The 15987-nt window shown below is 48.0% G+C and overlaps 1 protein-coding gene across 1 annotated transcript; it reads right to left on the reverse strand.

The window, feature by feature from the left end:
• Positions 1–4244: 4244 nt before the first annotated feature.
• LOC136523870 (uncharacterized) lies at positions 4245–15647 on the reverse strand. The gene is made up of 8 exons (XM_066517406.1): positions 14768–15647; positions 14567–14665; positions 14386–14451; positions 13887–13993; positions 13576–13776; positions 13099–13296; positions 12925–12979; positions 4245–4321 (listed from the first exon to the last, which is right to left on the reverse strand). Exons 1-8 carry the CDS (start codon positions 15645–15647, stop codon positions 4245–4247), a joined length of 1683 nt encoding a protein of 560 aa, XP_066373503.1.
• Positions 15648–15987: the final 340 nt, after the last annotated feature.

Consider the following 15987-nt stretch of genomic DNA (forward strand, 5'->3'; position numbering starts at 1 on the left):
CAATATAATTGTTTAGCACATAAGCAATGTATTCCCTCTGTTTCAATATGTACGTCGTTTTGGCTCTATGCCAAGTGCAGCAAAAATTAACTGAACCTGGACATAGGGGTTGTACAGATGCATTAAACATTGTGTGAATCGAGACACCTACTCCTACTCCTAAAATAACACACGTTGGGGGACAGAGGGAGAGTATCCTACATGGCATCTCATAAATGCGTATGATACTCCCTATCAAGAATAGACTTAGAAGTTCATGTGTTTTGTACCTACAACTAATCAAAATTACTTGTCTTTTTGTGCTCCCTCAGCTCTTTATTCATTTTCAACAAAACACCCATATATAGACACTTATACACTACTATGAAATTGATTTTCAACAATAGGAGCTTTTTTTTAGAGGCGGGTCAATTTACAACCGCCTCTATGGTGGCTCTAAACCGAGCCGCCTCTAGAAATGTATTTGTAGAAGTGATTCTATTTCTAGCCGTCTCTAGAAATCGATTTCAACCTCCTCTAAAAATAGGAGCTGCCTTATAAAATTTGAATTTTTCAAATAATCTCGGATGTAGAAACAACAAAAACAAAAGTTGTAGATCTCGAAAAGTACTTTTATCTCTATTTGATCACCTACTACTACTACTACTAAGACCGGCGAAAACTCTTATGCTCATTAGAGTGGAGGTACCTATGGATTTTGGGGAGAGAGTGAACGACAAAAATTTAGAAGAAATTTTATTCTTTTAATTTCATATTAAGTATACATAGTATAAATAAATTTGGTTCAGCGTGCAGCCACAGCACACACCATGCAATCCGTCGGCAATTAGCTAATCCACGCTCTCCTTCCTCTAGAAAAAGGTAGTCGTCCAAAAGAAAACAAAAAGGGAAAAGGGAGAATTTGGAGGGAGAAGGCTAGTGGTCATGGTCAGCCTAGCTAACGCATAACGTCGTGCAGTCCAAATTCCAAAAGAAAGGCCGAACGCATAACGTCACATATGCGCGCATGCATGTTGCATATGTATATATATATGTTGAAGTTATTGATCGCCAATTTAAACTTGTCAGTTTACGAAACGGAGACCAACAAGTCCAGATTTCCAAAACACCTGAGCGAATGCATTGATCCATTGTTTGACCCCAGAATTAAAAAGCTGTGTCCGTGCGTACGTCCGGGTTGAACTTGGAGTCAGAGGAAACCTAAAAAATCAACATGCATGTGCCATAGGCGGTGGTCCTGCATTGCCGACATATGTACTATGTCTATAATTCTTGTCCCCCTGTACATATGATTAGGCTTTTAACCAGCAATTATATGATGCTATAGTTTTTATATATAAATATGCTCTTTGATTTGGACGTCCACTATACCTATGACCAAATCGTTGATGTGAGAGAACCACAAATTAGACTGTGTTTTCATGCAAAAATATTTTTGAGGTATTGAGCAAATACTGTATGGTTTTATAAAACACTTTGATCATCGAAACTTCCTATGTGGCTCAATGCAATAAACCTTTCCATTTTTAAAATTATGATATCATCGAAACTGTACTTTTTTGGAGCCTTAAAACTCTACTCAACAATTATTTTTTTTCTTGTAAACCATAGTTTTACACATCTTTAGCTTTTTCTTTGGAGCCTGCCGCTGCGCCATTCACTGCTGCACACGCGCGTTCGTCCCACGTCCGCCTCGTCCCGCTCCGCACGGGTACCCCGCCCCCTTCCGCCTCGCCCACCCTGTGCCTGCAGCTCCTTCCCCCTGCCCCCCTCTCTCTGCACGTGGGCAGGACCCGGGAGCCGGGATGAGGATGAGCACGCCCCATCTGCAGGACCCCAGGCGCGCCGCGCGCCCCATCCGCCAGCCCCAGCTCGCCACGCCCCTTACCCCAGCGCCCGGGCCATGACTTTGTGAACATACCTCTGAAACATGAAACACTTGCAACATGAAAAAACACTTGAATGCAACATACGTCTGAAGCAGATGAAATATTTAGAACATACACTTGCAACATGTGAAACATATACAACATCAAGATAAAACACTTGCAACTTGCAACATGAAAACACTTATTGCAACATAAGACTGAAACAACTGAAATATTTCAAACATACTCTTGCAACATAGGTGTGAAACATGTGCAACATTCAGATCAAAATTGTTTGCAACATACATTTGAAACATATGAAACATTTTGAACTAACGCTTACAACATGCCTCTGAAACATTTGCAACATGCCTCTGAAGCATGCAACACCCTGATCTACTTTTGCAAGATCATATTAAACACTTGCAACATATACCTATGATAGCATCTGAAACACCTGAAACATACATTTGCAACATAGGGGGAGGGAGAGAGCCAGGGTCGCTTGATTCCAGCCTCAGAGTGGGAGCCGGCGCCGAGCGGTAGTGTGCGAGCATCACGGGCCACGCTCGTGTGTGCCCTTGGCTAGGTGGGGACCGACTTGAGGCGTGCGACAGCACCACCAGCGCCAATAGAGGCAGGCGGCTTGCCCGATGGCGCGGGTGGGCACGCGGTAGGTGGGACTACAGGAGTAAGGAGCAAGAGGCATGGGTGGGGCACACGGCGGGCCGGAGCGAGGAGCGAGCAGCGTAGGATAAGGGCGCGCGGGGGGAGACGGCCGCTGCGGCGAATGTGGAGTGGGGCGGGCTGACGGCTGCACGGCGCTGTCAAGTATGCGTTGAGCGAGCGAGTAGGAAGATATTTTTGAGAGAGATGGGGGAGACGTACAGAGGTGGAGGCAGGCTTGTTGGGCCGGTAGCGCGCGCAGGCCCGAGAAGCGGTGTGCGATCGGACGGACGCCTGACCCTCAGCATTAGCGTTTTCTATACTATAAGTTTTGTAAACTGCAACATCCAAACAAGCGTTTACTCTGGTTTAATTTTGAGAGATTTGTTCCATCCCTCTCTCTTTTCTTTTGTTTCATTGATCGAATGGTATTATTCCATATTTCCTGTCTTTCTGCCTAGCTAGGGCACGGTCGTGATCCGAATGAGGCAATTTTCTTAACCAAAAAAAAAAATGTTACCTGTTAACTTCGCCTCAGTAGTCACTCTACCCGAATTTGAAACAGTCTGGATATCTCCACATGTTAATTCCCAATTGACTGAATGAGACGGAAATAAACTATATGACGTAAGTTGTATTTTAGAAGTAACAAATCTTTGAGATTAGGTAGAATTCTACCTTTAATTCCTCTTATAATGTATTGTCAAACACTGCACAATTAACATCATCATAAAACTAATTCATATATTAACATATTTAAATCACTTTTGCAAAATGGACATACTTTGACTAATGTGGTCAGAATTTGGAAATTTTGACCTTTTCAAACCAAAATGCAGATAAAATTGGTGGATGGAGTCCTCGATTAGTCAATTCACAAGAAAAGCGAATGATTTTGAATACATTAACGAGTCGATCGGTTAGCAAGCCTGTGAAGTTAGTGCTCGATTATAAAACTTGCCGTAGGTCCCCTGCCCTTTATATACGCATGGACGGTCCATGCAACTTTCATCATCCCAATGTGTACAACAACAGCACACACACAAAGAAGCAGATCAGATCGATCGAACAAAAGCTAGAAGTGCTGCTTGAATTGTGTTGATCGAGATTGACAGGTTGTTGGTGATCATTTATTTGCACTACTACATACATACGGTATGGCGAGAGGGATTGCTGCTGTGCCGGTGATACTCATTCTGGTCATAGCGCTCTGCTTGGCCGTCCCAGGAGGAGCGGCGCGGTCGTTGCGGGTCGATGGCGATGCGTTGTCGTCGTCGCCGGGCATGGAAGCCGTCCCCGGAGATGGTGTTTTGCAATTACCCCGGCAAATGTACCTGAAGCAGCTCCGGGCGGGGCCCTCGTGCGGCACCAACAGCTCGAACGGTGGCTGCCCACAGTCCCCATGATCTCTGCGAAAGATTTGGCTCCAGCTGGTTTACAGAAAAAATGGAGAGACTATAAAACAATATTTGAGCCTTGACACTGTGCATGACCTTTGCTTTCATGGAGGAGGGCGGAGTGTCAACTAGATGAGCGGCCACAGTGGTGCTGATATATTCCACATAGCTTCTTCCTATTCGCTTTGGGACTTTTGCATTGAGTTTTGCGTTGGTATGATTCACTATGTTCAATTTTGGGTTATTATATATATATATCAACTAGCAAATATATCCGTGTGTTGCAACTGGAGAAAACAAAGTTATCAAATGTTCAAATTGTTCTCTTTAGCTTGCTGCACAGCTGCTGCAGCTTAATTTGTACAGGTGACTCGATGTTACGAGTGGTTGCTGCAACAATTACAAACGAACGGGTCTGTTAATGAAAACAAGGATGATGATGTTAAATATTTATTTATTTAATATCTTTTTTATGAAATTTAAAATATATATTCCATTGTATAATGATCATTGTAACCTTAATATAAGTTAATATTGGCAATAATATGACAATGTTATATTAATTTTGTATTGAATTAAATTAGAACCTTGATAGGATTTTTTCTTTCGTTGTAGGGCACTAAAATATTTTCTTGCAAATGTATCGTAATTGTTGTAACACGGCCTCCGAGAGTAGCGGAGACCTACGCGGTCAGCAATTCGCAGAGACGTCTCCGACCGATCACCTAAGCGAAGGCCCAGCCACCATGCCTCCAGACCCTGACCCTGGCAAGATGACAGTTTCCCAGACTGTGCTCGCAGGACGCTGCGTGCAACCTCGGCGCAGCCTCCGCCCGTTAGGCGCGTAGGCACCTCCGGGTGAAGAGGGCGGAGACCGCCCCACTGATAGGCTAATCAAATGCCAACGTCTAATATGTGTGTGCAGGTAAGCAAAGGAAGGCGCTCATGGACGGCGCTGGCGCTCCGGTTCGGCCTCTGCTCATATGGGCGGAGGCCCGAGCAGGAGCACGACTGAACCGGGCGTCGGAGGTCGGTGGCTTTCGGCGTACCTGGGGCGGAGAACGACGGCGGAGGGCCAAAGGCCCATCAACGAATCCTGAGGTCCGCTGGGCCGGTTGGTCACACAGGCCCAATATCTGATGGCGGCGAGGCAAGATTACCCCCGAGACGAAGAGCAAGTAGAGGAATATTTCTAGAATGTACTGTAGCAGTTGAGGGGCACTGTTGTAAACACCGCAAAGGCGATAGTTGAGCCCTATAAATAGGGAGCACTTGTAACAGTACGGGGAGTTTTGGTGAATGTATTAATGAAACCACGGCATTACGTGTCACTCCTTTACATGCCCACTTGCCGTGCCAACCCTTCCAAAGCTTCCGCCCGATTACTGCACTCATCGGGCAGAGGCCCCTACCACTTCCTCACCGTCTGAGATCGCAAGTCTCAACATTGGCGCCCACCGTGGGGCCCGGCAAGGCAAACCGACGATGGCAGGGAAAAGAAAAACCACCACCAGAGCAGCAACGACCATGGGTCAGAGTGGAAGGCTTAGGCGCACCACTCGTAGCACCTACGCAACCTCGCCAGCGGAGGATGACACCAGAGCAGATGCCCAGGGTCAACCACTGGAACCCCAAGATCCAGAGATTCAAGATCCGGAGGCCCAACCAAACTTAGGCACAACACTCGAGCAAGAACTGCAACAGCTACAAGTACAGTTGCAAAGAGCGCAACAAGAGAGGGACAGAATGGCAGCAGCATTCGTAGCTAATCAGCAAGCTACTCAAGCGTCAGCACAAGCAGCAGAAATAAGGCAGCAGTTGGCAGTCCTACATGCTGAGATGCTAAGTATGCAGCATGCAGTACCAGCGTCAACCTCCACAATCCTAGCCTCCGCAGCAACACCAACTGCAACCATACAACAAGGGCCTCCGCTAGTGATCAGCCCGCCCACGATGCCATCTCAGGTGATGCGGAGGCCTATTGATCCTAAGTCCCCACTGTCTGAAGGCATACAACAGTCGCCATGGCCAACGGCGTACAAGCCAATCACACTACCAAAGTTCAACGGAAAGACAGACCCCCATCAGTTCATTATGAGTTATGAGGCAGCAGTAGCCTCCGCCGGCGGAGACGATGCTATCTTGGCAAAGTCATTTGTCATTGCAGTCGAAGGCGACGCGTTGGCTTGGTATTCTATGCTCAAACCAAGCACAGTCTATTCTTGGGAAAACCTCCGGGACAAGATATTGGCAAATTTCAAGGGGCTAACAGTACAATAGCTAACTTCCACAGATCTGTTCTAGTGCAAGCAAATGCAGGGAGAGACACTACACGACTACTTCCGGAAATTCATGCAACTAAAGCCGAAGGCACCAGACGTCCCAGACAAGATCGACATTGAAGCAGCGATCAAAGGCCTCCGAATCAGGCCATTCGCAACACACCTAGCAAGAAAGAAACCAACTTCCATACAGCAGTTGTATGACGAGTTTGAGAAATACTGCAGATCAGACAATGACCTTCGGAAAAGGCTAGAGGAGCAGGGTCAAAACAGATAGCAAAACAGCAGCAAAAACTCCCAGAAAAGCTATACGAACCAGAATGCATCAAATCAGAAAACAAGCCTCAGCATCGAGGGTTAACCTTACCCCGAATAAGGGCGACTGGCGGCGCCAGCAGGGCCAGAGACCCAGACCAGGAACCAAGGTCGGCAAGGTTACCAAGGCAAAAACTGGAACAAAAACCACAAGTAGAAACAACGCAGGCCATATTGCGTTTTTCACGACGAAAGCATAGGGCACATCACCAAAGATTGTCCGGAGACAAAAGAGACACAGGAAAGGATGAAGAACAAACAGAGTGCCCAACCTCCGACACAGCAGAGCGCAAGAGAGGTCAACACCACCTACACAACTGGCCACCAGCAGTACTGCCCAATGTACCGAGCGCTAAACGCAAACCAAATACATCCCTCCACACTGGCCTCTGCCTATTACCCAAACTTCCTACCAACATGGCGGTCAGCGCCTTCACAGCAGCCTCCGGCGGGTAACTACAGGTTGGAGGCAAGCCTGACCTACATAAACCCAAAACCTCCCCACATAATCTACCTCAAAACAAACCCACCGCCATAAAACGAAAGCAGGTTCGTGCCTCCGCTACAACAGCAGCACATGCAGCAACTGCCTCCGCCGCCACCTCACAACCAACCACCAACACCAAAAAATGAGCCAAACCCAGAAAACCAAGTCAACCCCCATGGATCGCTACCAACAATAGGCATGATACTACCAATCGCCGGAGGATCATCAATGGAGTTTCAAACGAAAAAGTAGAAAAAGGATCACCTCCGCCTGGTAAACAACGTAGCAGTCCAAGGCCTAGCAAAATACACAGATTGGTCCAGAGTCCCAATCACCTTCATAGAAGAAGATCTCTAGCTAGAAAGCTACCCTCACACATACGCGATGGTAATCAAGACCAACATAGCAGCATGGGAGATAAGCAGAGTATTGATTGACACTGGTAGTTCAGCAGATATCATCTTCGCAAATACCTTCGATCAAATGAAGCTCAGCAAAAATCAACTACAGCCCTCCGAATCCCCTTTGATAGGATTCGGAGGCAAACAGATACAAGCATTAGGAAAAATCTCACTCCCAATGTTGTTTGGAACCCAAGCAAATGCTAGAACCGAGTACATAACCTTTGACGTCGTCGATCTGTATTACCCATACAATGCCATCTTGGGCAGAGGATTCACAACCAAATTCAACGCAACCCTGCATATGGCCTACCTGTGCATAAAAATACCAGCACTCCATGGTATTATCATAGTCCGAGGCAGCCAGAAAGAAACAAGAAACATAGAAAAAGCAATCTACAGAGCCCAAAGAAACATCAATGCAGTCGAGTCGGTAGACAAAGAACTAGAGCCTCTGGATATGCCTAGAGGAAAAATAGATATGGCAGGTCAAGAAGAGACAAAGGTGACCCCTCTAGAAAAGGAGTTACCAGACAGAAAAGTAACAATCAGCTCAGAATTGAGCAAAGCAGAGGAGGAAGAGCTCATGGAAACTCTAGTAAAAAACAAAGACATCTTCGCCTGGTCAGCCTTCGACCTCTAGGGAGTCAGCAGGGACATCATACAGCATGAACTGGATATCAATGAAAACATGAGGCCAAGAAAGCAGAAATAGAGAAAAATGTTGGAGGACAGAATCCTGGCAGCAAAGGCGGAGGTGCAAAGACTGCTAGATGCAAAAGTCATCAGGGAAGTCAAGTATTCGGAATGGCTTATAAACGTAGTACTAGTACCAAAGAAGAATGGCAAAATGAGAATGTGCATAGATTTCACAGATCTGAATAAAGCTTGCAAAAAAGACCCTTTCCCATTGCCAAGAATAGATGCCTCTGTCGACAAGGCAGCCAGATGCCAGAGGTTTTCTCTCCTCGACTGTTTCTCTAGGTATCACCAAATCTAGATGAAAAAAGAAGACGAAGACAAGACAAGTTTCACCACTCCATTCGAGACATATTGCTACACCAAAATGCCGGAGGGCCTCAAAAATGCCGGAGCAACCTTTGCCAGAATGACAAAGGAAGTTTTGGGCTCACCACTAGATAGAAACATCATAGCCTACGTCGATGACATAGTGGTCATGAGTAAGAACAAGGATGATCATGTCTCTGACTTACAGGAGACCTTCGCCAACCTCAGGACAGCTGGCCTCCGCCTCAACCTAGAAAAATGTATATTTGGAGTCACAAAAGGGAAGATGCTCGGATACATCATAAGCAACAAAGGCATCAAAGCGAACCTAGACAAAACCAGAGCAATAATGACAATGGCAGAACCCAAAAACAAGAAAGAAGTGCAAAAGTTGACGGGAAGAATAGCAGTGCTCAACAGATTCATCTCAAAATCAGCAGAACGCAGCCTACCCTTCTTCCAAGCCTTGAGGGGTGGAGACAACTTTGAGTGGGGGTCCAAGCAGTCGGAGGCATTTCATAACTTGAAAGAGTATCTAGCAAACTCACTGGTGGTCTCCATCCTAGAATCGGACAGCCACCTATTGCTATATGTGGCGGCCTCCGACCATGCAGTTAGTGTAGTCTTAGTTCATGAGCTAGAAAAAGAATCAGGCAAAACTCAAAAGCCAGTTTATTTTATCTCAGAAGCACTGTCCGGAGCAAAGCTAAACTACACTGAGGTAGAAAAAGTTGCCTACGCAGTGCTGATGGCATCAAGAAAACTAAAGCATTATTTCCAAGTCAACGAAATCTTAGTTCCAACATCGCTGCCACTACAAGACTTGCTCAGAAACAAAGAAGCCTCTAGCAGAATAGGCAAATGGGCTACAGAGCTATCACAGTTTGGTATCTCGTACATCCCCAGAACAACAATCAAATCACAAGCACTAGCCGATTTTGTAGTAGATTGGACACCTCCGACAGAGCCCAAGGTACAACCAACCACTCAAAGCTGGATAGCATTCACGGATGGAGCCTGGGGCCAAGCCGGAGCAGGAGCCTTTGCCGTCCTAACAGCACCCTTCAGCGTCAGATTGAAATACGCAGCAAGGCTAGAGTTCAAATCAACAAACAACATAGAAGAATATGAAGGCCTAGTCCTAGCACTCAGTAAAGCAAAGGCCCTAGGGGCAAAAACATTGACAGTCAAAATAGATTCTCAAGTGGTTACTGGCCAAGTAGAGAAAGAATACACAACAAGAGAGCCAGAACTCATCAAATACTTATCCGTTGTTAGAAACATGGAGTGGAGATTCGAGGGCTTCACCCTGAAGCACATCCCAAGATCAGAAAATGTGGAGGCAAATGAACTAGCAAAAGCTACGGCAAACAACCTACCACTGCTACTAAACACTTTTTACCAGATCCTAAAGTCTCCGGCAACTGTGGAGACATCTAAGGCACCTAAGCCCATACTACACCTGCAAAATGAAGATTGGAGAAAGGCGATAACAAAATTCTTGGAAGGCAAAACCACCGAAGAAGATGAAGCAAAAGCAGCAAGAATACAGGCCAGGGCAAGAAATTACACAATCATAGATGGTGTACTATACAAGAAAGGAGTAGTCCAGCCTCTCCTCAAATGCATATCGCAGAGTGAATGCATAGAGTTGCTTCAAGAAATACACTCAGGAATTTGTGGGTCGCACATTGGCTCTAGAGCATTATTAGCAAAGGCAACAAGGCAAGGCTTTTACTGGCCAACACACATACAAGACGCAGAGCAAACAGCCAGAACATGCAAAGCATGCCAAACATTCTCTCCCGGGCAGTCAAAACCATCGTCGGAGACCCAGCTTATACCTCCGACATGGCCGCTACAAAGATGGGGTATGGACCTGGTCGGCCCATTACCACCATCCCAAGGAGGAAACAGATTCACAGTAGTGGCAGTAGAATATTTTACAAGATGGATAGAAGCAAAGCCACTAGCGAAGATAACCTCAGAAACTGTCAGAAAATTCTTCTGGCAAAACATCATTTGCAGATTCGGTGTACCGAGGATTCTAACAGTAGACAATGGAAACCAATTCGATTCAGAGAACTTCAAAGAATTCTACAAAAGCATTGGGACAAAACTAGCCTTCGCCTCAGTATACCACCTAGAGTCCAATGGTGCTGTGGAAAGAGCAAATAGAATAGTGTTTTTAGCAATATCAAAAACATTGCTGGGCCTACGTAAAGGAAAATGGGTAGATGAATTACCCAGAGTGATTTGGTCACATAATACATCTATCTTAAGAACAACAGGATTCACACCATTCAAACTGCTTTATGGAGAAGAGGCCATGATGCCAGAAGAAATCAAGCACGAAAGCCTCCGCACAACAAGACAGCTAATGTTGCAAGATGAAGAATATGCAAAAGAAACAATAGAAGCCACAAGAATGGAAGCAGTCGAAAACATTGCAAAATATCAGTCCCAAACCAAGAAGTGGAGAGACTCTCAGGTGGTAAGAAAAGACATAAAACACGGAGACCTCGTACTCAGAAGAAAACCCAACACACAACTTGTTGGCAAACTGCAACCGAAATGGGAAGGCCCATACACAGCAACAGCAGCAGGCCGCCCAGGCTCTTTCCACTTGACCGACAGCGAAGGTGTCACAACAACCCACACCTGGAATATTGACAGCCTTCGCAGATACTACATCTAGGCAATGTACCAAAGGGCAACCTCCACAAATAATAAGCGGAGGCCCCTCCGTTCATTTACCTTTCAGCTCCTTTTTTCTTTAACCCAAAAAATATAAAAGAGCCTGTACTCTTTTCCTCACAGGGGAACTCCAAGCGGAGGTGAGGTTTTTAACGAGGCAGGATCAATGTAAAAATCCTCTAAAAAATATAAAGAGGTAATTCCCCAGAAGAACGCTCGAAAAGTACGAAACCGAAAGTGACCAGCTCTAGCGCCGCAATATTCGGTAAGTAAAAATAATCACAGGTCCTTTCAAAGTGCCGGCCACAGGCCTTGGCAATTTGAAATGACCTATATGGGAAAATAGGCCTCCGAGCCTTGACAAAGACCTGACCATATTCAGGCATCAAGGCAAAAACAACCTTGGCCAAACAGGCCTCCGAACCTTGACGAAGACCTGACCATATTCAGGCATCAAGGCAAAAAACAACCTTGGCCAAATAGGCCTCCGAACCTTGACAAAGACTTGACCATATTCAGGCATCAAGGCAAAAACAACTTTGGCCAAACAGGCCTCTGACCCTTGATGAAGACCTGACCAAATTCAGGCATCAAGGTTAAAAACAACCACGGCCAAACAGGCCTCCGACCTTAACAAAAAACCACCCCAAGCATCAGGGGCAACATTGATATGGCGCCAGAACCAGGAAGAAGGTCTCCACCATAAAAAACAACAAAAGGAGGAAAAAGGTTGACCAAATCCTATCACTCAGCAACTAGGCCTATTTACTCCAAAAGATCTCTAAAAGGATGAGCGATTCAAACAAGATACAGGCCATTAAAGCCAAGATATGCTCCAACAAACAACGTATCAAAAATTAAACACCAAAAAGCCACTACCCCACTATAAAACAAGCCCCCTCCCCAACCTAAAAACCCCAGTCAGCATAGCGCGCAAGGGGGAAGAAGGCAGAGCACAAACACAAGCCACTTCAACGGCCATGGATGCAGGGGTCTCTTTAGATATCTAAGTCAGCTGTAGATATTGTGCAAAAACTCGTAAAATCGGAGGCACTAGTAGACGGGCGGAGATAGTGGGAAAAGAGAAAGGACCTACGACACGGTGATGAACAGCACAGGTCTACGGAAGAAGGGGGATATCGTACGAAATCTCGTAACATCACCCTGACGCCGGAGACCTAACCTGCCATCCCCACAATCGAAACATATCCCATGGGTGTGCAGTGTCGGAGGCCTATACCACCAGACAACTAAAACACCCAGCTAAACAAATACCAAAAGTCTCTGCCTCATGCACAAGCCGCACCAAACCTCCTATCGGATCCCACACCGACTTAGCAACCCTCGCCAGGCGAACTTCAAGTACGCCTCCGCCGGCCAAAAAAATGCCAGCACTCCTACCCCGGCCATCAAGCAAGCATAGAGAAGGAGAGAACATGGGGCGGAGATCCTGGCCACCACCTCTGTATCACGCACGTTCGCCCAAGCAAAGGCCCACGGTGTGCAAGCTCGGGACTAGACGAGATATGTAAACTAGCACAACAGACATAAGCCCCCGCATAAACAATCAAGAAAGTGAACCTGTTTTGTATTCCATAAAACGTCAAGTAGCATTCTTACAGGACACAAACTTACAATAAAATCCAAACTATTGTGGCAGAGGTCCACGCCAAGCAAGCGCACGAGTAAACCCAGCGCGCTCATCGTCTATGTCAAACTTAACTGACTCAAACATGTCGCGCGCAACGCTGCGGGGAAGGGTCGAACGCCAATACTCCCAAAGCTCTCTGCTCACATAAATACCGTCGTTGTAGAGAGTCAAAGGCACAACATCTTGCGTAGGCTCCTGATTTGGAACCTGCGCAAGGTTAAAATTTTCCACAAAATCATTCAGAACAAAAGAAACTTTACTTACAAGAGTCCAACTGGACTACAATATACAAGTCAAAACAGCTAAGTCCTAGAAAGAGCCTAGACCTCTGGCATCTCGGCTATAGCAGAAGTCCCTGGAATGGAGCCCACATCAACTATGGGCGGAGACGGCGCCTGCGGCCTCCGACCATCACCACTGCCGATCATAGCGCCCACCGGAGCGCAAGCGGTGGCGGAGGCGTCGCCCGCGGTCGCCGAGCACGGAACTGGCGGAGGCCTGCCCGCAAGACTCTTCTGCGCATCCTGTAGCATAGGCTAAAATATCAGTGGCTCAGGCAATGAAAGCCTTCGCAGCTTCGCAAAAAGCAAGGAGAGAAAAATAGTGGCTACAAAGACTAGAAATACCTTCGCCCTCTTTTCCTCCGCCAGTTTCCGGGCAGCAGGTCACCCAAATGGAGCCCAAAAGTACCCAATGAATTTTCTCAAGGTTTTTCGCAAACCAAGAGAAGTCTCACCAAGCTCCTCTGGACTCGACAACGCTCCCTCCAGAATACTTTCGGTATGCGTACACCCGCCACGCACCAAAAGCTTGGCGTAATTCGCTACTCCCGCCAGCGCCCCATAGTCCGTGCAGCCATTGATCAGACCGGGGAGCTTCGCAAGGTGACGCTTTAGCCAGGAGGCGAGGGCATAGACGTTGTCTTCCTCTAGAGGAGCGGAGGTTTTGCCTCCGAACTCGACGACGATGGCCTGGTAATGGCCAATGGTTGCAGCATGGACCCCCTTGACCGAGTCCAAACACCTCATCATCAAAGACAGCTGCTCCCCACCGCAGCTGCGGATTCCTTCTTAGAGGCTAGCTCTCGCCAGAGACCCTCGGCCAACTCATTTGCCCTATGGGCCTGCTCGGCGAACAAAGCTTCTGCATCCCGGGCCTTGGCGAGATCGGTCCTCAAAGCCTCTGTTTCTTGTTCCTTCTCCACTAGAGAAAGGCGGAGAGCTGCAAGGGAGTTGGCCAAACCCCCTTTTTCACCTTCTAGGCGCTCGTTCTCCGCCTTGAGCGCTTCAATCGCAGTATCTTGGTCGGAGACCTCGTGAGTGCAACGCTCTTCCATAACAACGGCCATGTGATACCCCTGCGATCAGAAAGAAGAAGACTAAGGCGATCAACAATAGAAACAAAAACAAGTCTAAAGGCGAACATACACCAAAAAAGGCAAACCGCCAAAGACGCACCAAGCTCTGGTGTTCTAGATGAACACAGAGAAGTTGGAAGAAATCCATGTCCCTCAGACGAAGTTTGAAGCGATCTGTTCAAAGAACAAACAAACACAAAACCATAAGGTGAGAAAAGCAAATCTCACAATAAATACACCAACTGCCAGAGACCACCTCCGATGTCTCCAAGAACCCCAAGATAGCACTCTTCCCAACCTGAGATAGAAGTGTCGAAGGAGCCTACGTAGCAAAAAGAAAACAACAACAACAACAACAACTCAGGTCAGAGGGCCGATCAGAAATAGGCAATAACAACAGGCCAAAAACGAGTAAGATAAAAACACTCTATACTCACTCAGACTCGGTGCCATCGGCCCCGGCTGCCCCAGACCAAACCTGACGCTGGTAGCGGCCGTTCGCTCCTCCGGGGTGAGTAGTCCAGCCATGACATCACCTACAAAGCAACAAGTACATAGTATTAGCACTTGGTAGAATACATAAACAAATAAACCGGGCGAAGACAGTAAACACAAAAATGTGCGCCAAACAAACTTACTCATAAAAAGCCCAGGCTGGGCCGCCTGCCGAGCCCCCTGGGCAGAAGTCTCCACCCTATCATGCGGTGAAGGCCCAAAGGGCCGGCTCTCCTTAGCCCACGGCCTGGTGGGTGGAGGGCTCAAAGAAGACTGAGCCGCCGGGGCCTGCTCAGCAAACACGGCCTCCGGCTGCCCGACGTCGGCCTCTAGCGCGGGGGGAGGTGCAACAACGGCGGGAGACGAAGGAGCGTGCTGCAAGACAACCTCCGTGCCCTCTTCAGAACTTGAATACAACTCACCAAAAATGTCGGGCATAGGATCAGCGGCGCTAGCCTCCGGCTGTTCGGCAACACTCGCCGCACCGTGCAAGGAGCGTGCCGGAGCAGCGCTGGCCTTCGGACGCTCTGCAGCCCCCACAGCGCTGCGCGAGGAGCGCGACGGATGAGCACCGGCCTTCGACCGTTCCGCACTGCTCCCAGCATCGTGCAATAGGCGTGCCGGAGCAGCACTTTCCTCCGGCCGCTCCGCACCGCTCATAGCGCCGCGCACAGGACGCACCGGAGCTCCAGGAGAGCCGTGATCCCCGTCGCTCGTGACCCACACGTCCACTGATGGGACGGAGGAGCTCTGAACATCTTCACTGCTGGTGGAGGCAACGCCAACACTACCGACTGAAGACGCGGCCGCCGCGATCACCAGAGCAACGCTCTTCTTCTTCTTTTTCGCAGGCGCCCGAGCAACAGAGGCGCCCTTCCTCTTCTTGGACTCGGCCTCCACTGTAACATTCTTTGTGGAGGCCTTCTTCTTCTTCTTGTCAATCGAAGCCAGGACCTCCGCGGGAACCTCGCGCTCCCAGTAGCCGATCCCGAGTTCCTCAAAAACTCGATTGAGCCGCGGCATGGTGCCTGCCACGGCTCTCCGAGACGTGTACTCATGCTCGAAAATTCTACCAACCAACCCGACGGTGGCTTCCTCAACCTCGGAGATGAAACTGTGCCCCGTCACCCCTCCCCTAAAGACTGGCCGAAGCGGGGGAACGAGATCCTGGCCTCCGGCCCAAAAATGGGAACCACCACCGTTTCAAGCCAAAAGGATGAATTGTCTCTTCTCAGGGGCCAATAGTCGGAGGCCATAATCTCCTCCACCAGATCGCGGCCCCCAGAGTAGTGGCATGCCAACGCAAAGGCTCGGTCACAAGCCTCCCTCACTGGAGACACCGCCTCCAGCGGTTCCACGCGCG

The sequence above is a fragment of the Miscanthus floridulus genome, chromosome 18 (assembly GCF_019320115.1).
Source record: "Miscanthus floridulus cultivar M001 chromosome 18, ASM1932011v1, whole genome shotgun sequence".
Taxonomy (NCBI): domain Eukaryota; kingdom Viridiplantae; phylum Streptophyta; class Magnoliopsida; order Poales; family Poaceae; genus Miscanthus; species Miscanthus floridulus.